Here is a 26085-nt window from a genome sequence, read left to right on the forward strand (position 1 = left end):
ATTTAAAAGGCCTTTGATAGAGATTAACAGTATGATTTGTTTTTATGTGGCAAATACTAACACACTGTACTATTACTTTGAAGGCAAAAAGCCCTTTTTCGTCCCGTCTACCGTCCAGATTGCAGCCAATCGGGACAACATTGTAGCCTAGCTGTTTCTAGACGAGACCAAATTGTGTTGCACCGGGTGTAACCAGCGAGCTAACGTTAGGCTAGTTAGATGTAGCTAGCTAGCTTTAGGTTCTTGTCGGTGTACGTAGCTGTAGAATGAACACAATACACCACATTGTTGAGGGACACTAACGAAACTCGCTGGTGTCACTTTATTTCATCAACACACTGCTGTTGTCGTCGACGTCTTCTGTTTAGTTGTCTTGATAATTTGCTTTCCCGTGACAGTCGGTTAGCTAGTTAGCCTCTTCAGCTAGCTAGGTACAGTAGCGTATGGGTGTCAAAGTTAGCTGTGACTTCACTTGGTGTCTGGTTGCCTGATCTCACATTTCGGACACGTCAAGGTAAACACTTAGCAATCGGCGAGTTTAAAAACTAGCTCGTAAGCTAACGATTGTTTTGCCACGTATCATGTGTTTACCGTATATGACATATGCACTGGTCAGATGGTTAACTTCGAGCAAATATGTCGAATTTCTTTACTTTAGCTCCCTTTCTTGGAATGAGCTGTTATTACGGTGACTCCCACTAGCCTTTCTGGAGCTAACTAGCTTTAATGTCAAGCTCAACAATATGTCAAAGTTTTATGCAATGTATGCTGTTATCATCTTGTTTTCTTATGTTATAATTGAACCACCTTCACATATACCTGAAAAGAGAATGTGAGCATCGTTTTTGAAGTCATGGTATCTGTGACAGTTGATAATATTAAGTTTATAGGCATTTTAGAAAACATAATCAAACTGAGTTGTTATAATCACATTCAGTCTTTCTTTTATGTACATAGTTTTGTTTGAAACTTGTTTTAGAAGTTAGTCTTTTGATCCCCACTGTTGAACTTTGACCTGTCACTCCACACTGAAAGATCAATATCAACCACCAGTATTAAATCATACTAGTGTAGTACGACGCTATAAATGGTTTAGTACTGAACTAAGGCTTTGACTAACCCACATTTCATTGTATTTTTTTGCTGATTATTCACCTATATAATGTTTTAGGCCTCATAATGTATTGCAACTTCACAATGCCCAAGATCAAGAGTAAATATGCTCACTAAGGAAGCTTTAGGCTGTGACTAGGTGGCAGTTCAGCCTTTGAGGATGAGTAAAATGATTAATAAAACAATCGCTGATTCATACTTCGGCGACATACTAACTGTTTAATAATTTCAGCCTTACAGGGGAGCATAATCCTTGTCAAGTTAATATTTTGAACTTTTATTTTTCTTTAAAAGGTTCCTCAAATCCGTCTCTTGATTTTGGGGGCTGTGATGTCGGAGCCGAAGACCCCCGTTCCCACTCCTGCTGGCGACACATACAAAGGATGGGTGTTCAAGTGGACAAATTACATCAAGGGTTATCAGCGGAGGTGGTTTGTCCTGAGTAATGGGCTGCTGTCCTACTACAGGTACACTTTCCTGTGAAACAGAAACATAGGAGGAAAGATAAGGCCTTTATCAGGTCACTAAATAAACATCTTGACCTTTATCTGCTGTAACTACTGTTTAATTACACTCAACTATCTGTACAATCCAAAGGGTACAACCAATCTTACATTCTCCATATATATTCCTCTTATTTTACCAAATGCTTTCAGATTAAAGCCTAGTTTAATTATTCCAAACAGTACATACATCATTTTTTTCACCCCAATATTTAAAATGGACATCTCTGATTATTAGGACCCAGGCAGAGATGGGCCACACGTGTCGAGGCACAATCAACCTGGCGACGGCAACCATCACCGTGGATGACGCCTGCAACTTTGTCATCTCCAATGGCGGAGCGCAGACGTATCACTTGAAGGCCAGCTGTGAAGTGGAACGCCAGCGCTGGATCACTGCCCTGGAACTGGCCAAAGCCAAGGCGGCCCGCATGCAGGCTGAGTCAGGTAAAACAAACAAACAAACAAACAAACACACAGGCAGATGGGAAAAAAAAAGGTATTAATCAGTGCACTGTAAACCTGATTGTCTGCAACAAGATAGGCAGATAAGGCTCTGTGAATTCCCCTTTCAGCTGAAGGCTCCTTCCTACTTAAGATTGTAATTGTCATAACTACACTGTAGCTATGCACACATGACAATAAAAGCCTTGAAACTTCCTGTTGCTTTGATCTCTAACAGATGACTCAGGGGATGATTTTCCCTCGTCATCCCCGCCCGCCGCACCCGGACAAGGTGGCGGTTCGCAGAATTCCGAAGTGCAGTCTGCTCTCCGAACACTAGGCAGCAAGGTGGAGGATCTCAGCACTTGCAACGACCTCATTTCAAAGCATGGCTCTGCCCTCCAGAGGTCAGGCTTTACCAACTTTTTGGTTCTTATTTTTTTGCTTTACCTTTGCTTCCCTCAGTCCAAAGTTTCTCATGTCATCTTAGCTTAGAAATACGGAATCAAAAACGTATTAAACATACACGCACAATACTAATGTTTGGCATGATAACCCCAAGTTTTGTCCTTGTATCCTCATTTTGCTGTTTCATTGCCATAAACTCACGAAATAAAGGTGTTGAACTATTTGCAAAACAGCAACAATGCCTAGTTAAAACCATTGAATCTCGAGCTAAGTGTGATTTACACTGTGATTCGCTTATATATTGTTGTGCCTTATGATATATATTTCAGGTCTTTATCAGAACTGGACAGTTTGCGTCTTACCGGAGAAGCTGGGGATAAGATCCGTCAGGTGACAGAGAGGGCCACGCTGTTCCGTATCACCTCTAATGCCATGATAAATGTAGGTGTTTCCTCCTTTGTCTGCCTATTTCTTTGCCTTGTCTTTCATATATAATGTGTAAATAAAACGGGGCTATTTAAATCTATACTACATGCAACCTGTACTCTGTGAAGGCCATAATAACTTGTCAAAATTGCTCATAATTATTGTATCTTGGGTCTTAATGGTTCTAGTTTGACCCGGTTTGATGTGTCCCCCCTCAGGCGTGCCGAGACTTCCTTGCGTTGGCTCAGGCTCACAGCAAGCGATTGCAGAAGGCCCTTCAGGCAGAACGGGACCAGCGGGTTAGGCTGGAGGAGACTTTAGAGCAGCTGGCCAAGCAGCACAACCAGCTGGAGCGAGCCTTCAGAGGGGCTTCACAGTCTAATGCTACTGCAGACAATAAAAGTAAGGCGTGACTCTGAACACTACACAAAAAGTTACCTGAAAACTCCTGCTATAACTCCTCTATCTTCATTTGACTGATTTCTTTCTCAAAAGATGTGAGCATTGTTAATCTCTTAATGCTTTAAAAGGCATGGCCCTCAAAACACCTTTTGTACATTGAACTGTCAATTGTTATCAGCAATAAGGCTTTGTTTCCACTATATTCATCTGTGAAAAAACTAGGGTTTAGTCAATTATGAATTGTTATCAGTCACTACATCATATAACACTGATTCGATTGTTTTTTAAGGTGCTTCTGGGCCGGGAAAAGGTGAGGGGAGCGATGAAGACGACGACAACGAGTTCTTTGATGCCATGGAGGAGGCTCCTGAGTTTATCACTGTCCCTGCAGACCCCCACTTTCACAAGTAAGTGCACACTCCCTCCCCCACGGTCGTTATTGCGTAATAAACCTGGACAGAGTGAGCAGCTTGCTTTTGCTCCTGTCTTTTCACATTCTCACACTAAAACAGACATTCCTTTCTCTGTTCGGAAATTGAACTGTATTCTCGGTAACTGCCTGCTATGAAGAAATAGCAGCATGTACAAAGCTGTAATTGATGAGTTGGGTGTGTAACAAATGACGTTTGTTAAAAAATGTTTCCCGCACATACAGTCACACAAGGAAACGTATCACCTTGTGTGACATGTTTCCCGCAGATGCAGTCACACAAGGAAACATATCACCTTGTGTGACATGTTTCCCACGCATGCAGTCACCCAAGAAAACCTTGTACTGTATGACCCCAAATTCCTCTAATCCTTGTTTTTTTTAACTCAGTTCCTTGTATGTCACTCTTGGGTTGATGTTTTGGCACTTCCTTAATTGTGATTGATTTATTTGGATCGGTTAGTTTAAAGTAATTCCCTCTCTATTTCCTTGTATGTTGAAGTGGCTGAAACCAGAAACCTCCCAGACACTGACAGATACTCCTCACCCTTTTGCTTTTCTTTACAGAAGGTCAAGCAGTAATATCAGCGGTTTCAACAGTGAAATGTGTCCTGATGATCAATCGGTAGGTTTCACTCTGACCTCTGGGTTGACTGTTAAAAGAATGGTTCGCTGTTTATAAGGTAAAACATAGTGAACTAGGGGTGGTACATTTCCAAATATGAATGCTTTGATTGTGCTACAGTCATAATAAATCAGATCAGACAGATGTTTAATAAAAAAAGCTTGTAAATCACTTTTAAAAGCGCTTATTTCCACACACTTTTATGCTTGTTATTGACCTATTTTTTGCATTTTAGCTCAACGAGGAGCCTCTAGCGATGAACCAGGAATCCCCCTCTCAGGAGTTGGTGCCGCTGAAGAAGCGGAGGACACGCATTTCAGACAAACCCAACTATTCTCTCAATCTGTGGAGTATCATGAAGAACTGTATCGGCAAAGAGCTGTCCAAAATCCCAATGCCTGTGAGTATTTTTAAGAGGTTACTCCAGATCAGATGTCACTTACAGGAATTATGTTAGTTGGCATGACCAGAAAAGACTCCACCTTTTTCTTCTTTGTTGCAAGAATGCATTCAGTCAAACAAGCTAACAAGTGTGTTTTAAGAGACTGATTGACTTCTGGCACCAAAACATTAAGGTGATGCCAGGTCAATCAAAAACACAGATCGTCTTCATGTCTTCAGTTCCTGTTGGACAACATTCTGCCAGAGCCATCCAAGTTTAAAGTGGCTCTATTGGCAGCTTAATGGGACCAGTGACGATCAAGTTGTGCACTTAATCAGCAGATACGCTGTCGATTAACATTCTCCGGTCTTTACTTAGCTTTCTTTTGTTGGCCCTTGTTTCGTTTAGATCAAAAACGATCTGCTATAGCGTGCAAGTTTCTTCTTCTTTCAAAAACAACATTTGAGGCGCTTGGTTTGTAAATACACACACAACTTTCACACAATGAAGAGAAACAAAAACAGAATGCAAAGAACACATCCGACATGGGGCGACAAACATTGTAAGATCAAATGAAACAAATGAAAAAAGCACATAATCGAGTTATGAATAAAATTGAAGCTGGACAAAAGAACTACAAATAATATAGAACATATTACCATACAGTCCTGGCCTCCCCCAAATCATATAACCATTGTTAACAGCAGTCATTATTATTATATATCCATAATAACAATGACTGCTGTTCATCTACACAACAGTGGAACATGTTGATTTAATTATTGGCAATAATATAATACTCGTAATCTTATTACCCTTTATCAAACTAGTATATTCTTACTAAAAACTATATTAATTAACTTGACAGGAAATAAAAAAAAGGATCCCTATCAATGTAGCTTGTTTATACTGATGCTTCTATACTGTTATCAGAATAAAAAACATCATATTAGCCTGTATTGATAGGGCTCATATATAATGTACAGTATGTCATATCATATAAGTGAATGCCCTGTATTTAAATGTGTGTCAATCTGTGAGTGGGCCTTCTCCTAGGAAGACATTAAAAGTATACATTTACACTTCAAACATCATTTTATGGGCACTTTAAATGATAAGGATTGCACACATGATTCACATCTGAGTAATTCTGCTCTCCAGGTAAACTTCAACGAGCCCATCTCCATGCTGCAGCGGCTGTCGGAGGACCTGGAGTACCACGAGCTGCTGGACAAGGCCTCCAAGTGCCAGAGTTCCCTGGAGCAGATGTGCTACGTGGCCGCCTTCTCCGTGTCCTCCTACTCCACCACCGTCCACCGCACGGGCAAACCCTTCAACCCCCTGCTGGGAGAGACGTACGAGCTGGACCGCCGGAGAGAGAGCGGCTACCGCTCCCTCTGCGAACAGGTGAGAGACAAACAAGCATGCAGACACGCAGGGAAGTGAGATCCAGCAATGCCAGGAAGGAAGACATGAAAAATCCTGTTGGCTCAGCATTTTCGGAGTGTTTTGCTTCCTTTTTCTGCATGCACAGAGAGGAAGCATTTGTGCCTGTCTACTATTCTAACCAGGGATAAACACAGGTGAAAAAAGTACTTCAACTTAAATAAAAGAAGAAATACCAGAGTGTAGGAATACTAATACGAGTAAAAGTCCTGCAATCAAAATGTACTTAAATTACCAAAAGTAAAAGTACTCATTATGCAGATTGGTCCGTTTCAGAATAATATATATGATATGTTTTGATTATAATTACTCATGCATGAGAGTGTTTTCAAAGCTGGTACATTTGAATTACTTTTTAAACTGCAAGGTGATTATATTTCACATCGTTAATCCAAATCTGCAAAGTAGCTAAAGGTATTAAATAAATGGAGTGGAGTAAAAGTACACAATCTACCTCTGAACTGTAGTGGACTAGTAGTACAAAGTAGAATAAAATGAGTGGTAAAGTACCTAAAAATTGTACTTAAGTGCATTATTTGAGTAAATCTACTTTACTGGGAATAAGAGAGCAGGTTTATCATAAATGAGGGTCAGAGGAGTGATTGTATACAATGCATTAACATACATGAAAACGCAATTTCTCTGAAGAAGGAAAGGATGTTAAAGCAGAGGTGGGAAATTAATTTGTGAATTGCAGAACACATAATTCAGGCTTAGTGTTGGCAAATTAGACCGGCTAAAAGGTTTACATTTCTGAAAACCCAAGAAATAAATCCAGTAGAAAAACTAATCCAATAAATGTTGCTTTCAGGCAGTAGATCCGGCTGCTGTGGAGAAGGATTTATAGATAAATAGAAGTTTAATTAAGTCACAAAAGCTTTCAATAAAAATTACCAAGTAGCAGATATAATTAAACCCTTTTGTACTATAAGTAGTATAATTATATTTGATATTTACAGAGTACATTGTTCATGCTCTGCGGTCTAACAATAGGGTTTTTCATGGTGATGATAAGTCGGCCAGTTATTCTGTTTTTATGTAACACTAATGTGAGTCATAGCTATTAGAGATAATTCAAACCAATAAAGAAACAACACAAAGACACTTTAATCTCTCCAGTGCTCTTTTTATAAACTAATCCATGCATCACTTCTTAACCACTCTCTCAGGTGAGTCACCACCCCCCCGCGGCAGCGCACCATGTGATCTCGGATCGCGGATGGACTCTGAGGCAGGAAATCACCGTTGCCAGCAAGTTCAGGGGAAAATATCTCTCCATTATGCCTTTAGGTAAGTGACGGTGCGGTTTGTGGACATATTTGACATGCCTTGCGGTCTGATGTTGACGTAGGTTTAGGGTATGATCCCACCTTTGCGGTTATTTCCATGAAGACAAACCAGTTATGACAGCCTAATAATAGATCTGTGCATAAAGCATAAAGAATTACGCAGTCACACCTTTGTTTAAAGGTAGCTAGACGTCTACATATATTTCAACAACAAACAATGGTTTGTTTTGACACATGACGAACATTTGGCTCCACCGTCTGCATTCCTTCTCTCCCCCGCAGGCACCATTCACGCCATCTTTGAGAAGGGCAACAATCACTACACATGGAAGAAAGTCACCACCACAGTGCACAACATCATCGTGGGGAAGCTGTGGATCGATCAGGTGAGACATATGTACATTTTACAATTGTATAAACTGTAAAATCACAGAGTCCACCTATAAACTGTGCCAGAAAATAGATTTAAAAATATTTGTTTGTGTAGAAATATTGCAATCCCTTGTCTTCCTACATACCCCCTGCAATCCCCTCAAGTACCACTAGGGGTCCATCTATCCCCGGTTTGGAACCACTGGTGTTGAAATATAACCCTTTAGAAAGTGTATGTATTTTTGCCAACCCGAAATTGGAAACATGAGACAATATATGTTTAAAAAAAAAAAAAAAGCGTATTTCTTTCTTTAAATCGTTCTTTCCTGTTCTCTCTGCCAGTCAGGAGAGATAGACGTGGTGAACCACACCACAGGAGACCGCTGCCACCTGAAGTTTGCTCCCTACAGTTACTTCTCCAGAGATGTGGCCAGAAAGGTGAGAAGAAGATGCATAAAATCAGACCTATGACAGATTCTATTTGTTGTTTTTAACACTCTTTTCCTCCTTTCTTCAGGTGACAGGTGTAGTGATGGACAAGGACGGCAAGGCCCACTACGTGCTGTCGGGCACGTGGGACGAGAAGATGGAGTTTTCCCGGGTGATGCAGAGCAGCCTCGGAGGAGAGAACGGCACCGAGGGCAAACAGAAGACGGTCTATCAAACCCTGAAAGCCAGAGAGGTTTGGAGGAGGAACCCTCTACCGTAAGTCCCTCAGGGTTAGGTGTCTGAACCTCTATCTTTCTCATATAACCCACTGTAAAGCAGTGATACAGCAAAGACGTACCAAAGATAATTCTGGTTGTTAATACTTAGATGGGTGGGCCTTATGAGCCTGCATGTCACACAGGAAGTAGAGCCAAATCAGAATATCTTGATGAATCCAATGTCGGACCTGTTAGGCATATATTTTGTTAATTGAGTAACATGCTAAATAATCTGATTCAGAATTCATTTAGAGCCTGAAATTCAACAAAAGGGTAGAGATCATAGAAATAATTACAGTCTGGCAGCGATAAAGAACCAGAAAATACAATGTAGTCTTGCAGAGATAAGGAGCAGATATATAATAACTTAACAGAATGTCATGGTCTATTGAGCCTTTTGATTTAAGTGCTGCTGTGTATCTCTCCTTTGTCGTACCACAGTGAGGGAGCAGATACCATGTACTACTTTACCTCCTTGGCGCTGACCCTAAATGAATACGAGGAAGGCATATCGCCCACCGACAGCCGGCACCGGCCCGACCAGCGCCTGATGGAGGAAGGCCGCTGGGACGAAGGCAACTCGGAGAAGCAGCGGCTGGAGGAGAAGCAGCGCATCGTCCGGCGGGAGAGAGAGAGGGAAGCCGCCAGCCAACGCACTGCCAGCCAGTCAGAGGAAGGTGAGAGTCCAGCGTGTGTTCACTTTGTCTGTTACCCCTTTTCCACGAGGTGATTTTGCAGCCAGTGGCTGATAGCAAACCAGTTTTAGTATAGTAGTTAAACTGCAGCAGCGCAAGCTCTTGACCCTGAAAACGGGTTCAACCATGAATCAAGTATCTGCTTTGCGAGTCCAAGAACAAAGAGCATAAGACGCTAACGTCAGAATCTGCGGCGGAGCCAGAGTAGGAAGTCTAGAACGCGCTAACACATTATATATATGTATATATATACAAAACGCAACACTACCCAGGCATATGTGTTACATATTATTAATTATTGACCATACTTTGATTAAAACCTGTGTTCAATTTCAGTGTAACTACTCATTCAAAGCGTTTATGGTGAATAATAATATGCCATCTGTCTGCCTGTTCCGCAACGTGGAGTTGCATAGTGTGTGACATGCATTCGTCCATTAAACATGGCAAGTATTATTCAAGTATTATTTAATGCTGGCTCTCAATCTTGTTATTGTATAGTCAGACTGGCTTTGGAAGCTAGAGAAACTTCACATTGTTTATTAACTAGGCTGTGCTACAATATTTTGTCAATTAAAACTGAAGAAAATATGCATCAGGCTGCGTTACTGGCGAGAAAGTGAATTACTACTGCTGTCGCAATTCAGCGGTAAAGCATGAGGTAAATGCTCATGAGTCATAGTGCCATAATATTAGCCAGGTCACTCTGGAGATGAGTATATAGTTAGAAAAGTAGATCTAGCCTCTTAGCAACATGAGCACAGCTCCACCGCGGTCCACCATTGTTGTTAATTTAAGGGTTATTCATGTGATTGCTCCTCTGGGGCTGTGGTTGGTGGAAAAGCGAACTGCTTCTCAAGTGTTTCGCAAGTTGAACCAACTGCAAACCAAACTAGCCCTAAACGGAACTCATTTCAGTGGAAAAGGGGTAAGTGTTGCCCTCTACCATGCATGGGGAAAAAATCATAAAATGAAGGGGTAAAAAAAGTCTCTGTGATCCCCTTTTCTCTTCCAAAAGCTGTCGATGAGGACTCTCTAACTGATCCGTCCTTAAAAAGCAAGTACTCCTTCACTATTCAACCGACAACTCATGCTTTAATTCGGTTCCAATCTCCTGTCTACCTTATTGTCTTTTTTGGTGACACCATTGTTTTGTCTTCTTTTTCCAGGCGCACCTCACGACAGCCACCTGGCACTTTGGTTCGACCGCTGTGAAGACCAGATCACGGGGGAACAGGTCCACATCTATAAGGGAGGCTACTGGGAAGCCAAGGACCGCGGCATCTGGGAGGGCTGTCCGGACATATATTGACCTCATCTTTGACTGGAAAGTGCCCCCCGAAGAGACTGACCCTTGGAAGCCGCCTAGTGCACGGCTACCACAAAAGGCCGGCTCTCCCCCCCCCCCGCTCCCCCCACCCCAACAATTTGGACGGTTGCCTTCCTCCCGGTGGCTCTCTGTTCTAAGAGATCTCCAGGTGATCACTGCTGTCTGATCCAGAGAAGAGAGCAGGGTTTCTCCTCTGGCCTCATCCCATTTCGGTTCCTGTACTCCCTTTTGTTGCTGTCACACATATGACAGGACTGGAAAGAAATTATTTGTGCTGCTCAGCATAAAGGGGGGGGGGGGGGGGGCAGTGCTTCCAAATCATTAGTAGATTCTTTTTTTTAGTCTCTCTGCTCAAGTCTCTCCCAGATCAGGAGCAGAAGAGGGTTTTCGTGCTGATCACACCCTGTGAGATAATGTAGTGTTCCCATTCAAAAGCATTGTGTGCTTTGGTAATAACTCTTAAAAAAAAAAAAGGGGGGGGTAAGACCTGGTTAATATATACATTTATATATGATTCAAATAATTTGTCGACTGGTGGCCTTCAACACGTTAGCGAGGATCTCTTGTTTCTCTCTCTGATTTAGTGTCTTAATGTAACTAACTGAAGGTTCTTGTGTGCGTGTGTGTGTGCGTGTGTGTGTGACTGCATATCTGCTCTTCCATCACTTTACTATTAACACTGCCACTGCGCAGTATGCTGTTCAAAAGAAGGAATGATTGTCCGAAATACCGGTTGAACCTCCACACTGTGTGTATTATAGTTAGAAGAGATACTTTCTCATTCACAAAGGCCTCATGAAGATGATGGTGACAACTTTGAAGGCCAAAACACCCTTTCTCTTCGCCTTAGATACGAGCGACCTGCTCTCACATCACACCCGAGTGATCATGATGCTGACATTTGTAGCTGGTTTCTCATACAAACATTTCAAACGTTGAAGAAGTAGTCGTGAAAAGACTATAGAGCTGCAAAATCGCTTGTTTCAGTGGTGAAAAAATGTCATTAGTGCAGTTTTTTTCCAACAAAATGATCCAAGTGTGCGGCAGTAAACATGTTTTTGGGATACGTAGTGTGCTTTTTTGTTAAGAGGAACACAACAAAATGAGAAAAAACAATTATGAGTCAATGCAGTGGTTAAAAGAAACCGCTGTTAATCTGCTGAAGAGTTCATACATATGCAAAGTACATTTTGACACCAAAAACATGGGGTATAATGTGAGCGTGCGCGTGTGTGTGGATTTCATAATTTCGTTTGGAAGTGTACTTAAAAATGAAGAATAAAGAAACAAAGAATTTAAAAGCATTGCAAATAACTATGATTTTATAAATGTATAGAAATTCATATAGTATTGATAACTGTAAAGTAGGTTTTTTTTCTTGTTTTTATTCAGTCCCTCATAATATTGTAAGAGGACTGTCTTCGTTTTCAGAAAAAAAAGGGAGTTTCCATACTTGACTGAGAGGGAAGACATGACATTGCTCAGTACTTTGTGTTAAAGAAAAAATAATCTGTAATATCAAATGCTGTGATGTCTAAAAAAAGAAGCTTTTCATACTGTTCTCTAATACCATTTGTTACATTTCCATTAACTAAGTAACACAATTATTGCCAAATCAATTATTTGGGAATTTCTGCCCTCATGTTTAGTAGGTGCTCCAGATGGGATGACATAATGTTGTCAATAAAACAATAAAAACCCAAATGAAAACACGTTGTTTCAGCCTATTTTGTTATGTATGTGTACAATGTGTCACATGTAAGCAAATATGGTACCAACTGACCATTTGATTTATAATAGTTGATTGCAAAAGCATGTTTAAAATGAAGACGATGGAACCTAAAGAATGCCTTTTTTCATTAATAACTCATCATCAAATCATTTCAGTCTGTGGTCCCGCAATTGAATTTGCTTCAGTTGAACTGGTTTGGATGGCAGATGTTCTTCACTATCCATCAGTGCAATTGTTGTTTTTCACACTTGTACGGTAGGTTGTTGGTCAGTTTGGTTACAATCTCTCTCTACCTCCACACAGGAGCATTTTGAGTGTACTTAAATGGACAAAACTCACAAAAAACTTTAAGATGAATTTGATTGGTTGTTATGAAATCTGTGTTAAATCACTAGCTGGTTCTCTTGTTATTATCCCTGCGAAAAGAGCCATTTCTTTCACTGTCCCACACCACAAGCGCCTCTCCTGCTGTGTCATGCCAGCAGATTTGTTTTTAGCCAATTTCTTTTTTGAAAGGCAGACTGGAACCTACCATCCTATACATGGGGCAGAGAGAAATGGGGAGCCGGGGAGGGGTTTCACAGCTGTCGGGACCAAAGGAAGCAACCGTTGCACCGCATCACACTCAGGACACACCCTATAGGACACAGTGTGGTACAGTGCAGTGCAGTGGACAGGAGGTGGTAGAGAGACGGTGAGAGTTTGCATAACAGGCAGCCTGTACAGGGGGGAGAGATGGGAATGCTGAATCAGTGAAACTGCATGAAAGCTTGGGAGAGGTGGGAAGAGGGTAAACAGCAGGGGGAGAGGGGTGGTTTGGGTAAGATGTACAGTACGGCACCGCGTCATTCATTTCCTCTCTTAATGGTGATTGTGGAGCTGACCTCAAGTTAAGAGACTTTTAATCTCAGTGCTGCTTTTAGAGTACATTTCTCGGGTTGAGAGCAGGAACTGCATCTGTACAGTTTCCAGCAAGCGAGGTAAGGTTCCACAAATCAATATCTCGGCTTTGTGTTAAAGTTGTCTACAATGTACCCAGTGACATTAACGCTGGATGTGCCTCCCACTGAGTGAAACCAGGTTAAATGTGTTGACTTTTCACATGGTGTATAAACGGAGAAATCACAATTTGTGCATGTGCCGCCAGTAATGTATCTCTGATGTGTCACTCAGATGGAGGTGGACGAGCTGGTGTGTTTGCCAAGGTTGCCCCGGGTCGCTGTGTGCGGCGGTACCCATGGCAACGAGCTGTCCGGGGTGTACTTAGTGAGAGAGCTGCTGAAGATGGAGAAGAAAGTGACGAAGGAGGAAGAGGAGGAGGAGGAGGAGGAGGAGGAGGATGAGCGTGTGTCGGTGCTGATGGTGCTGTCCAACCCGAGGGCCATGTTGCAGTGCCGCAGATACGTCGACACCGACCTCAACCGCTGCTTCACCCGCGCCACCCTCAAGTAAAGTGATGGGTGGGGGTGTTGATGCTCCAACAGTTGTGGTGATGAGTCGTGATCTGATTGTTTCTCTGTCTCCCAGCGGTCCAGTGTCAGACGTTGCACCCTACGAGATTACCAGAGCCCTAGAACTGAACCGCATGCTGGGTCCCAAAGGGAGTCCTGCGGCGGTGGATCTTGTTTGCGACCTCCACAACACCACCGCCAACATGGGCCTGTGCCTCATCGCATACTCCGACTGCGACTGGATCTGCCTGCACATATTCAAACACCTGCAGGCAAGCAGCTCCTACACACTCAAATATAAACAACTGAAACTAAAAGATAGAACCAAGAACTGAGATTTGTTTTTCGACTGACAAGTGAAATATGTCATCTTTTAGAGGGAGATGCCAGATGTACCAATAAGATTCATCCATTTCGATGTCTCCAGTAAAGAGTCATATTCCCTCGATTCAGTGGGAAAACATGGCTTTGGTAAGTGTATCATTTTTCCAATAACAATAGTTTGAATGCTGGATCATTTTCTCATCTTGAATCCATTTTCTGCAGCCATGGAGATCGGCCCCCAGCCCCACGGGGTTGTGAGGTCAAACGTTTATACGGCGATGAGAGTTGGCGTACAGAACATGCTAGATTGGGTCCGCTTCTTCAACTCAGGTGAAGTCTTGAAAACATTGACATTTTTTAAAACCCTTTTGGTTTTGTTCTAAACCCCCAAATGTGTTTCTTTTCAGGTACTATATTTGAAGGAGGATTTGTGGAGGTGTTTTCCATGGTTAAACACATCGACTACCCAAGAGACAGGGAAACGCGCACCATCACAGCAGCCATTCATCCTCAACTCCAGGTACGGACTTATTTTGAGCTTGAAGCATTAATAAAAGCAGTTGCCCTTTGTCCGATTTAAGTATAGCCTAATCTTGTATAACCAATAACAAAAGATTACAAACTTAGCCTAACACTTAAATACAGGACAGTTAATGCATGACCAGCACAGAAGAAAGGCCTTTTGTCCTGAGCTGGATAATGAATTGTGTCTGTGGGTAAGGTGACCTTGGCATTGTATAAAATATGAAGCCAAGTACAGGACTATTGTTTCCGACAGGGTGGAGTCCTTCCTGTAAAATAGCTTCATACCAAAGAGCAATCATGAAACCGCATGACGCTCGAAACATACCAGTGCAAATCTTTCATCAGCAGCTGGCAATTGGATTATGTTAGTTATGTTTTACAAAAGCTAATATTTACTCAAAGCTGATGATTCCCAGTCATCATTGTTAAATAATATTATAATAGTTGATTATAAAAGCATGACTCAAGCACGTTGCCAGTAAGCATAATAATTTGTAAGCAGGAACTCAACTGGGGAAGTTTGAAGGACGGCTCATCAAATATTTATCTTTTCACAGCAACACCTTGATATCATTTGAATTGTTAAATAGTTTTAGAGATAAACGTGTGTTAATTGGTAAATATGTTGGAATGATTTGCCGACGTAACCTAGAAAGTCTCTTAGTCAACGCACAGCAGGCACGCATAACAGTCAACATCAAGATTTTTGAACAAGTAATATTTACTGAGTTAAAAAAATATATATTTCAGGAAAAACCTCCTATTTTCCCTATCACTGGTTACCAATGATATACACTGTTGCCCATAAAGTAAGAATAGAATACGTTTTTACCTGTGATTTATTCTTGATATATGGTCTCAAAACTTTATTGATCAATCTCTTCCAAACATCACAGTGAAAATTAAACAGGAATAGAAAGAGGAATGTGTCTGAAAACAAAATTATTCCAACTTTATGGGAAGAACTATAGAAAATAGCAATTGGTGGATTAAGATACAAGTATAATAGTGCCTGATAAAAATGCGTTGTCATCATCTGTGACTGGCATGAATAAAAGCCTTTCTGTTGTCAGGTGTTTGGCAGATTTCCAGTGAGTCAGTGAGGTTTGTCACTACAGATCATTTCATTTTTGGTAATTAGGTCACACAACCAGGGAGGGCATTACTAACCAACAGATAACCCTGATTGTGTTTTCAAATCGTTCCGGCAATCGGGCGTCATGGAAGGAATGGTGTTGACAGAATATGGAGTCTGTCCAACTTTTTAAGAAAACATTTTTTGTTTTCTCAAGTCACTTCAGAAGATATGTCTGAACAAGTTAAATAAATAAACGACTTATTGTCTGCTGGCTATATTTAGTCTACAGTTATCCTACAAAATCCTCTTCTTCAAAGTCCTTTTAATAATTTATCCTTTCTTTCCTCTGCGTCAATACTTCATTATCCAGCTTGCTTGGACCTATAGCCTTAACACATTGTTTACGGCTTTAAATCCTCACAAAGTAGTGCACATTGGAAATGTTTAATCTCCCAGGTTTTGCTCATTAGCTTTCACCCTAATTTGCTTTTCCTCCCCACAGGACCGAGACTTCTGCCTGCTCCACCCTGGAGACCCACTGTTCCAGACTTTCTCAGGAGAAACTCTGCCGTATAAAGGCAAAGAACCTCTTTACCCTTTCTTTATCAATGAATGTGCTTATTACGAGAAGGGCATCGCTCTCTCCCTGGCGAGAAAAAGGCGCGTGATGATTCCCTCTATCCGGGTGCAGACAGAGCATGAGCAGGAATCGTACGTACAGGAATTCACTTCAGAGGAAGAGGAATGAGGATGGACTTTTTAAATCAAGCGCCATGATGAGAATGATGTGACATAAAAAAACCTTTTACAAAATCTTTTATAGAAACGTTGCTTGGAACACGCATGTGAACACTCGTTTACACTCACACATGATATTTAAGTGAACAGTTATTAACCGTTTGAGCTCAAAAACTGGTGAGAGGACAACACATTCACTTTTCACAAAAGCACAGTCATATATGGACAATTGCTGATATATTAATGCTACAGTGGATTCAGGGATAGAACAATATCTTCAATTAAAAGGCTGAAAATGCAAAATACAATCTGGTTGATCAGAATATCCATCGTACCACACACAGTGCATCATTTCACAGACTTTTCTGAAAGCGTGAAGCTTGTGGTAACTTATATATCTGCAAACATTTAGCATAGTGTTCCAGGTAATATCTTTTTCTAAACTTGTTTTATTTGTAGGACGCTTCAAAAAATAGAAATTCACTACTTACGACTACAGCAACTTTCAGGATATGTTCAAGAATAATTTAAGTGCAAAGGAATACTTTAGATTATCACAATATGGCCTTTAAGTACATTCATAATGCCTAACAGGGAACTAACTGGTTCCCTTAAATCCTGTTGAATTGAAATGGTAGTAACACATTAGAAATAGAAGGAACAAATAGAATTGAAATAAATAATAACAAATACAGCTGAATTCACAAGGGAAATCAATATATATGAGCATGTAAAAGCAACAAAACAAACACTTAATAGTTGGAAACCACTACTATGTTCAAAACCATACACCTTTTAGATTTTTTCTACAAAAAACTACAAAATCAGTCAAAAAATGATTTAAAAAAACACGGCAAATAAAACAATTCATTGGGGTAACAAATTATAAACACAAACACAGTCTGAATTGCCATGAATAAATAAATGTCACTTAAAAAAAGGGATTTATTTATTTTCGTATATTTCGAACCTTATATACATAATAGTCATAGCCTCTCTTACTGTACTCTTCATAGATGCTAACTATGTTTTGAAGCAGCAAAAGTAAGAAACTGATTGCACAACCGCTGAATAGTCATAATAACATATCTTATGGATGAGTGTCTTGCTGCAGTGCTAGAGGAACCAGTACACCTGCTGTGTCAGGTGTTTTTCGTAAGTACAACAAAAGGGAAATGCCACCCACACCCTCCTGACTTTGGGTGTGACCAGAGATGCAAAGACTAGAAAGTCACATCCAGAACAGTGTGTCCCAAATCCCCAACACAAACCTAATATACTATATTCTTTATAGTATCAAATAAATCTGAGATCCTCGGACTTCCTGCTAAAGAGTTGTTTTAAAATGCTCAACCCTTGTTTTTGTTGGATTAAATCTCCAAAACTCATTTTAAATAGCTGATGTTGCGATTCCAGAAGGATCTGGTCTAATATACGCTTAATAATTTAATAAACATGTGATGTGCATATGTTGTATTTGGAACAATGGGACACAGCAACACCCCTTTAATCTAACCTGACAGGGCAAGAAACTAGCTGTGAACATTAGCAAATATGAAATGTGCATGCGTCCGTCAAATAATTACAAAAGGAGAGTTGAATCTGTTTCAGTCATACTTTTATCGCTTGATTATTAACATACATCTGGCTAATTTGAGGATTTGTTTCCTGTCGTGTTCATCTTATTTTTAAGTGATGTAGCTGCGTACTCAATATCAACAATTTATTGGTGGAATTAATATCCAAAACTGTTTTTCCCTTTTCCAATTTAAGCAAATATATGTAACTCTTTCTGGTTGACCTTTTTCAAACTAATTCCCATAGAGTGGTCAAATCTTTTAATGCAGCAGATAGGGGAATTTCTATAAATGACATGCACTCTAATCCCACAGAGGTCAACATGTACAGATTAACCTTTTCCCGTGAGATCGATATAAAATGCATCTTGGTGACAGAGAGGGGTATGAATTTCAACTTTGCAGAGGGACTGAGATGAATGTCAGTCTATGCCACCCGGTAGGCGGTCATGCGGTAGTAATTCTGACTGTGGCTACGTGCCGCCCACAACAGCAACGCAGCGGCCATCATGTGGAGCGGTGAGGAAATGAGGGCCAAGTAGAGGGACCAGCCCAAGGAGCCATCCACCTTATCAGGCAGCATCGAAACCCTGTGGAGCAGGTCCATCCCCGCCAGGTAGCAGCACACCGTGGCTAAAGTGCAGAGCCCTGCAGGGCACAAAATGTGTTGTTTTTAATGTAGTCTTTTTGCAATAAAATTAAAACAGTGAGCTGAAGAACACAACAATTATCTGTATAGGTGATAATCAAAGCATCTGCCACAGCTGCAACATGACAGGAACAGATCAAGTTGAGGGTGTGATCATGCGCCTGCTGACTGATTTTACAAAAGCGCTGTGCAATGACAATGACTAAGATAGGCGTGTGCCACAACATACAATTTACTGTCTGCAAACAAGTTGATTGTCTGGTTAAGGAATTTAACATCATGGTGCAAAGGGATTTTTGTTTGCCTCTCTGCAAGGCTTGAGGGATGTGAATGTTGTTCTGTTGAACCACTTTGGTATAGAAAACATATTTTAAAGCTATCACATGAGTTGCACCTTTCGCGGTCCCCAGAGGATGAACCCTTACCATTTTGGTGATTCTGTGACGAATATTCTGTGGCATTATTATGTCCAAATTCAAAATGTTCACATACTTTTATTATTTTATGATATACCCATCAGTGTTAGTTGTTGCTTATTGCTGATAAGAAACTGTAAGTTATATCTTTTTTAACCATGTTAAACATGTTACATGCCTAAACGTAATCATTCCTATTCAAAGCATCCTGACATTTACAATCATATCCTCATAGTCAAGCTATCATGGCTGTAAACGCTTATTTCCGTTTACTCTATACGTTAAAAAACCTTCAGGAATATAAAATGATTGCCTTTGTTTTGTTTTACTGTATGTTAATGGTTAGTTAGACTCAAACCAAATCAATTTTGAGCCAATCTTTTTTCAGAAGAGAATAGGATTCAAACTGGGGCCTCTGTGACTCCTCAAAACCAAAATATTGGACATCAGTTCAATCTCAAATTACAGTCACATAATAGCAACTCTCAAATTCCAGATGTAGTTCCGCACACATTAACCAATTGGGTGATTCATACGGTAAAAGCTAGCATTTACTAATGAGTGGTTTGGTATCTTTGAATCGGTATTACCAGCCAGCAGGTGAAGTACTCCTATGCCAAGGATGGGGGTGAGGCTTCGGCAGAGGCAGGCACAGAACCCAGTCAGGCCCGCCAACACCACCAGACCCAAGGACACCAGTGGCAGCAGAAACTGGCACCTCCACAAATCTACACATAGACACAAAAATATATGAGTCATAATTCGCTCAGCTTCCAGAAAAAACTGCCCTGATTGGAGACACTGTATTATTAAACATGCCCAATGGGTCAGAATACACGCACTACTCGAGAATGAATGTGATTCTAGTTTTTACAGCTTCAGGCGACCTACACATTTAGATGCACATGCTAAGACTGAACTCACAGGTGCGCAGCATGTCCTCTCCACTGTTGTGGTTGCCTGGTTCTTTATACTTGGGAGTGAACTGCTGAGGTAGGCTGAAGCTTCGACACTCCAGCATCATCTTGGCATCTGAAAGAGGTTTTGACACAAAGAGCAAGTATGAGCATGTATTATAAAGTGTAATACAAGTCATAAACATTCACTAACTTTTTTGTCTTCCTCTTGTTGGCATTGTGTATCTTCCATTGGACATATTGGAAAACTAAAACATTGAAATAAATATTTACACAGGGTTCATAAAAATTAAAAGTAGTGGAACCCTGGGCAGTTGCTAGCAGGAAAACCCACCCTTGATCTTAAAACAGATCTGACAGCATCTGGGTGGATTACAACATACACAGAGCTTTTTTACCGAAACTCCAAGTAGCTCAAATCACAGACGAGATGTGGGAGGCCTGTATTGAGAATATCCGTGGTAATTCGATCAATGCAAGATATTATTTGATACAATTCGAGGGTCATACACAGAGTTCACTTTCATTCTTCCAGACTACACAAAATCTTCACCTTTATTATGAAATGTTTCAAGTATAAGGAACCATTGCCTAATCCATCTTGCTATATGATAAATTATGATCAGTGGCGGTTCTGGTCAAAAGTCAATGACTTTAGTTGAGTTACCCTTTTTTTGTTACTTTTGCCCAAGATACAGAACATTAAAAGGTGTTTGGGGTAATACATTCCTTATTTATATAGCCAAAATGTGTTTTTATTGTATTTCTTAATGTTTGTTGGTATTGTATTAGTCACAAACTTGTTTCAGTAACTTAGTTTAAAGTTATTAAATTACATTACTGAAAGAAACCCCATCCCGGTTAACTTTGGCCCAGGTAACAGCCCAGTTTTTGCTGCAACACTTACATAAAATAAATACATTGCATTATCATAGATGTATCTTTTTGGAGGGAAGCCACAGAGAAGTCCAAGCTGGGTGTTACAGGGGCACTGGCCCCTGTTGGCCCCCCCTTAGAACCGCCCATGACTATGATTATTCAGGGTTTTCTTTCTTTTTCACTGGCTTTCAAAAAGGAATTCAATCCAGTTTAATTTACAGTTTGTGACAGTGGAACCAGGAAGTGTGAAGACTTCTTCCATTCAACATTGTTAGCTAGAAAGCTTCTGAGGTCCCGACTTTAGTAATGTTGTTAAGGGAACAAGGGAACATTTAAAAATTGGAAAGATTTTGTCAAATAGATAAGGAGATATTTCATTAATTTAATTTATCAACTTTAATTAAGTAACTTCTTTATGTTTTGTTCTGTAGGCTGTCACAAACCTGTCTGGGTATCGGTATCAACATGAAAACCATAAAAAGAGAATCCCCTAATATAAATAAACTCCCCAAAACCTTAAAAGATTTCTCAAAGACAGACAATTTGTATTTTGTTTAAAGCTTAATTATGTTACACAAGGTGATGGTAGGCTACACAACGTTATACTAATGTAATCAAAATTCCAAATGTGATACAGCTCCGACCTGTTTGGGAATGAGCAACACAAGTGGCATCTACCTGAAACAAGGTGAGTCTTCAAGTCAAAGAGCATCTTTGTTTGTGAAACTTCACAGAGATACTACCAGGACGACTCGTCTGACTTGAGAGATGAGGACATACCTTGCTCCTTGTTCCAGTGAGCAGGGACGATCACACACCGCCACCAGAGGCCCACAGTCCCGTTGAGGCGGAACAGGGTGTCGCTGTAGGTTTTCTCGTCAAACTCCCCATCCATGAACTCCTCATACAGGGAGCGTAGATCGGACACGTTAGCCTCTCCGCGCACCGTGGGGCTGCTGTACTGGTACCAGTGCTTTGTCCCGATGGCCACTGACAGATACACGGTGGCCAATATGCTCAGCACACAGGCGATGACCAGAGCCGTTGCGTAGCGGTTGTCAACCATTGTTCACCCAGCCGCAGACACGTCAAAAGGGGGATTAAGTTCCAGTGGTCAAGCCGTCGCGCATCAATGTAGCCAATACAAACACTCTGATCCAAATCACTGTGGCATTGCAAAACACAGGCCACTGTATGTTAACGACAGCCCTTTATTTTATCGAGTGATACTCATATCCAATGCTTTCCTATAAATAATGGTCAGCGTCAGTAGCCTTGAATGCGCCATCTGTTCCCTTGTCCCACTTCCACAGATGGTGGGTGGCCCGACGCTGCGACAGATATCACGCAGCTAGCCCACAATAACAACCCCTTAGTCCTCACCAAAGAAAGTCAAAAAGGGCCTGTATTATAAGATTTCCTATGCAGGATCAGTCAAAAATATTCAAATTGCATGGGTCTATTTTGGACGGCAGGGTGATGCCGGGTTCACCTAGGATGATATGAGTTGTAAACACTAATCCATGCGTTTTCCTCTTCCGGTTCGGCTGATCAGCAGATATAAAAATAACCATCTCTCTCTCTCAGGACGCTGCTGTGCATCGACGTTACAGAGAGAGCAGTGAAACACAAGGCCGTTTGATCAGTAAGAAGAGCAACACTATTAGATTTTTTAATATTGACTGAATGCTCAAAATGAATAGTTGATGTCAACCTCAGTTGCTATAAAAGCTGCTCACCGCAGGGCAGCAAGTAGAGATTATTTTCGGTCTACTAATGGATTGATATATATTAAATAAAAAATAAAAAATTCTGTCACAATCTGTGACATGACACCTTTGCCACGTGGGATATGAGTTTATATTTTTCCCATGTTTTTTTTTCTTCTAAAGGCTGTATTGTGAGTGAAAGGAACAGTTGCATTGGGCAGTTAACACAGACTTTGAGATGTAGTACTCACAGAGGTAGGAAGTAACTAAGTACATTTACTCAAGCACTGTATTTATGTACAATTTTGAGATACTTGTATTTTACTTGACTATTTCCATTGTATGCTACTTTGTGCTTTTACTCCACTTCAGAGGTGAATAGTGTACCTCCACTACATTTATTTAATACCTTTAGTTACTTTGCAGATTTGGATGAATGATGTGAAATATAATCAACACTTAAATCAGACTTTAGTTACACCTGGAGTAAATTCACAAGCTACCCTGCAGTATACAAAGTCATTAAAACTCCATCTTTACCAGCTTTGATAACACTTAATGCATCAATAATTATAATCAAAACATATCATATACATGAAAGGGGCCGATCTGCACAATGAGTACTTTTACTTTTGGTACTTTAAGTATATTTTGATGCTAATCGTTTTGTTCTTGAGTAACAATTTGAATGCAGTACTTTTACTTATAACAGAGTATTCCTACACTCTGGTACTTCTACTTTTACTCAAGTACAAGATCTGAGTACTTCTCCCACCTCTGAGTACTCAATAGTTCTAGCCCATGGGCTTTATTTCTCTTACTAAACGTTTTTGTAGGAACATATTTTTTTACATTATTATCGACAATACAAAAAAAATGTGTGTATTGCCTTGACTGAGATTACACACTTTTACAAGCATTCTTGTCACACAGAGTTTTTTGTGCTAATTTTATGAAAGTCGATTGCACTTTCATTTCTTCTTTTAGACCACTACTTTAAAGACTGATATGTATTGCCCCTAAGATAAAAGAAGTGGCTACTTGGTTGCATTCTTTGTGAATTTAATAACGGAGCATGTTTTCCTTCCTAATAAGATTTCGGTAAACATTAGTATTACTGTGGTAGCCTCAAGTCTTACAACAAAGATTATTAAAACATAAAAACTATAAATATAAAACTGTTATTTTATGATTAACTTTCATAAAAAAGACTGAGATTGTCTGATACACTTTCCAAAATTGCAAAACATCACACAAGAGACCATTTTGTTTCTTTAAATATTTTGTATTCTGATCATTGTAAAGTTTGTGACAGCAATTGTACAAAGACATCTCAAAGAATACGTCCACACATGATAACATAAAAACACTCTCTATAAATAAAAGAAAATGACAGTGCATTGTTTTTACATATATTTCAGGTATAACATGATAAGCTAGAAACGGTTGTGTGGTAATCGGAAGAACAGCAGTTCATTCCTCTGCTCCTACGACCCACATCTCCTTTGGCAAGATACTGAACACCAAGCCATCTGGTGTGTGTGTGTGTGTGTGTGTGTGTGTGTGTGTGTGTGTGTGTGTGTGTGTGTGTGTGTGTGTGTGTGTGTGTGTGTGTGTGTGTGTGTGTGTGTGTGTGTGTGTGTGTGTGTGTGTGTGTGTGTGTGTGTGAATGAGCATTACATTCATTCATATGAGTTTGGGACTTTGTGTGGCAGCCATCAGTGTATGGTCGTTTGTGAGTGGATACATTTTGGCATATATTGTAAAAGTGCCATATAGTGGCCATAGTGTTACGATGTATCACTTTATGGATGTTTTAATGGACTAGGTGCTTAAAGTTTAATCCTTAATACGACAAAAATAAATATTCCACTGTAATTTATTGGTCCGGTCAATGCAAAGTTAATTCTAAAAGCAAGTTCATCAGAAGCTGTAAAAGACTTCCACTCAAAGAATCTTGGATTTTTAACAACAAAAATAAATCCTTTTTCATACCAGCATTGGCAGTCATGTTGTGATTACTGTGTAAAAACATCCCTAATGCTATTGCTGGTTTAACAGTAGCCATGAAAACAGTAATAGGCAGGGTGCGGTGACAAGACTGATCTTGTGTCTTACTCCACTGGAAGCTGTAAATGAGGAAAAAAGTAAACCAAACATTAATATAAAAAAAAAGTAGATTTTGTTTTATTAAGTAGCACTCAGTATTTACTTACATATGCCATTTACGCTAATGGAGCTGGCTTCAATGTCGAATCCAACGATTGTTGAAGCTGCGTTGGTCAAAGCGGTCGCAATCTGAGTGATATTAGGAGCAGATGTGCTTGCAAATGAAACATCAAAGACGTTGATGATTGATCCGTTACTGCAGAGAGAGAAAACATATATTGTTTGAAATATCAGATATAGGATCCTACTCTTTATTATAAAACTGTAATAGTCTTAAACAATTACCTGAATGAAACAACATTTAGTGATTTGAAGGACGAAGGGAATCCCCTTTGGAAAACAGGTGTAAGCTGTAGAAACACAAAACAAAAACATATATTTTTTCACATAAACCTTTGCATTGGAATTTAGAGTTTGACTCATTTATTTGACTTGATCTTTATTGGTCTTTCATCAATTAATAATTCCTAATCATAGTGTGGTAACTGTGGAGTAGGCCTAGAATTCACATGTTTTGAGTGGGTGGACTAAAAAAACGTACCTGATCATTTATCAATGTAGCCCGATCTCTAAAAGCAGTAGAAGATGGATTCAGCAAGTCATTGGTAAATGTGGCTTGAACAGATCTGAAAGTCACCGTTGATGTTATAAGGGCTATAGTAGTAGGTGCTGTAGTCGCAGGTCGAGCAGTCGTAGGTGCTGCAGTTGTGGGTGCAGCAGTTGTTGGTGAAGTAGTTGTTGGTGCAGCAGTTGTAGGTGAAGCAGTTGTTGGTGCAGCAGTCGTAGTTGCAGCAATCGTTGGTGCAGCAGTCGTAGGTGTTGCAGTCGTTGGTGCAGCAGTTGTGGGTGAAGCAGTTGTAGGTGCTGCAGTTGTAGGTGAAGCAGTTGTGGGTGCAGCAGTTGTAGGTGCTGCAGTTGTAGGTGCTGCAGTTGTGGGTGCAGCAGTCGTAGGTGCTGTAGTTGTGGGTGCTGCAGTTGTAGGTGAAGCAGTTGTGGGTGCTGCAGTTGTGGGTGCAGCAGTTGAAGGTGCAGCAGTTGTAGGTGCTGCAGTTGTGGGTGCAGCAGTCGTGGGTGCAGCAGTTGTGGGTGCAGCAGTCGTAGGTGAAGCAGTTGTAGGTGAAGCAGTTGTGGGTGCAGCAGTTGTAGGTGCAGCAGTTGTGGGTGCAGCAGTCGTAGGTGAAGCAGTTGTAGGTGAAGCAGTTGTGGGTGCAGCAGTCGTAGGTGCTGCAGTTGTGGGTGCAGCAGTTGTGGGTGCTGCAGTTGTGGGTGCAGCAGTCGTAGGTGCTGCAGTTGTGGGTGCTGCAGTTGTAGGTGCAGCAGTCGTAGGTGCTGCAGTTGTGGGTGCAGCA

The 26085-nt window shown here is 40.6% G+C and overlaps 3 protein-coding genes across 5 annotated transcripts; 2 read left to right on the top strand and 1 right to left on the bottom strand.

Annotated features, from left to right (window-relative positions):
* The first annotated feature begins 143 nt into the window (after window positions 1-143).
* Window positions 144-12284, top strand: LOC117488116 (oxysterol-binding protein 1-like). Of its 3 annotated transcripts, XM_034136886.1 has the most exons (17): window positions 145-514; window positions 1408-1580; window positions 1855-2063; window positions 2299-2467; window positions 2798-2909; window positions 3113-3296; window positions 3586-3703; window positions 4294-4351; window positions 4587-4751; window positions 5895-6140; window positions 7349-7469; window positions 7751-7854; window positions 8183-8278; window positions 8358-8545; window positions 8989-9224; window positions 10261-10299; window positions 10412-12284. In XM_034136886.1, exons 2-17 carry the CDS (start codon window positions 1444-1446, stop codon window positions 10552-10554), a joined length of 2325 nt encoding a protein of 774 aa, XP_033992777.1. In that variant the 5' UTR covers window positions 145-514; window positions 1408-1443; the 3' UTR covers window positions 10555-12284. The 3 variants fall into 3 exon arrangements, with proteins under 3 accessions (XP_033992776.1, XP_033992777.1, XP_033992778.1); XM_034136885.1 differs by having other exon boundaries at window positions 144-514; window positions 10261-12284; XM_034136887.1 differs by lacking the exon at window positions 10261-10299.
* Window positions 12285-13200: 916 nt separating this feature from the next.
* On the top strand, window positions 13201-16454 carry LOC117488050 (N-acyl-aromatic-L-amino acid amidohydrolase (carboxylate-forming) B-like). Its single transcript, XM_034136778.1, has 7 exons — window positions 13201-13284; window positions 13478-13752; window positions 13832-14027; window positions 14133-14226; window positions 14302-14409; window positions 14487-14599; window positions 16185-16454. The coding sequence occupies exons 2-7, from the start codon at window positions 13478-13480 to the stop codon at window positions 16428-16430; spliced, it is 1032 nt and encodes a 343-aa protein (XP_033992669.1). The 5' UTR covers window positions 13201-13284; the 3' UTR covers window positions 16431-16454.
* A 27-nt stretch (window positions 16455-16481) lies between these two features.
* On the bottom strand, window positions 16482-22390 carry LOC117488051 (claudin domain-containing protein 1-like). Its single transcript, XM_034136779.1, has 4 exons — window positions 21639-22390; window positions 19987-20094; window positions 19653-19790; window positions 16482-18645 (listed from the first exon to the last, which is right to left on the bottom strand). The coding sequence occupies exons 1-4, from the start codon at window positions 21922-21924 to the stop codon at window positions 18425-18427; spliced, it is 753 nt and encodes a 250-aa protein (XP_033992670.1). The 5' UTR covers window positions 21925-22390; the 3' UTR covers window positions 16482-18424.
* Between the last annotated feature and the right edge of the window lie 3695 nt (window positions 22391-26085).

Source organism: Trematomus bernacchii, unplaced genomic scaffold, assembly GCF_902827165.1.
Source record: "Trematomus bernacchii unplaced genomic scaffold, fTreBer1.1, whole genome shotgun sequence".
In the NCBI taxonomy this organism is placed as follows: Eukaryota; Metazoa; Chordata; class Actinopteri; order Perciformes; family Nototheniidae; genus Trematomus; species Trematomus bernacchii.

Excerpts from the sequence above, each read along its gene's own strand:
- LOC117488051 (XM_034136779.1), bottom strand. The coding sequence starts at position 21,924 with ATGGTTGACAACCGCTACGCAACGGCTCTGGTCATCGCCTGTGTGCTG. Across the intron at positions 20,095-21,638 it reads TCACTGGAACAAGGAGCAAG|ATGCCAAGATGATGCTGGAG; the intron begins GTATGTCCTCAT and ends AACCTCTTTCAG. Across the intron at positions 18,646-19,652 it reads AGTACTTCACCTGCTGGCTG|GGCTCTGCACTTTAGCCACG; the intron begins GTAATACCGATT and ends TGTGCCCTGCAG.
- LOC117488050 (XM_034136778.1), top strand. The coding sequence starts at position 13,478 with ATGGAGGTGGACGAGCTGGTGTGTTTGCCAAGGTTGCCCCGGGTCGCT. Across the intron at positions 13,753-13,831 it reads TTCACCCGCGCCACCCTCAA|CGGTCCAGTGTCAGACGTTG; the intron begins GTAAAGTGATGG and ends TCTGTCTCCCAG. Across the intron at positions 14,600-16,184 it reads CCATTCATCCTCAACTCCAG|GACCGAGACTTCTGCCTGCT; the intron begins GTACGGACTTAT and ends TCCTCCCCACAG.
- LOC117488116 (XM_034136885.1), top strand. The coding sequence starts at position 1,444 with ATGTCGGAGCCGAAGACCCCCGTTCCCACTCCTGCTGGCGACACATAC. Across the intron at positions 3,704-4,293 it reads GCAGACCCCCACTTTCACAA|AAGGTCAAGCAGTAATATCA; the intron begins GTAAGTGCACAC and ends TTTTCTTTACAG. Across the intron at positions 6,141-7,348 it reads ACCGCTCCCTCTGCGAACAG|GTGAGTCACCACCCCCCCGC; the intron begins GTGAGAGACAAA and ends CCACTCTCTCAG.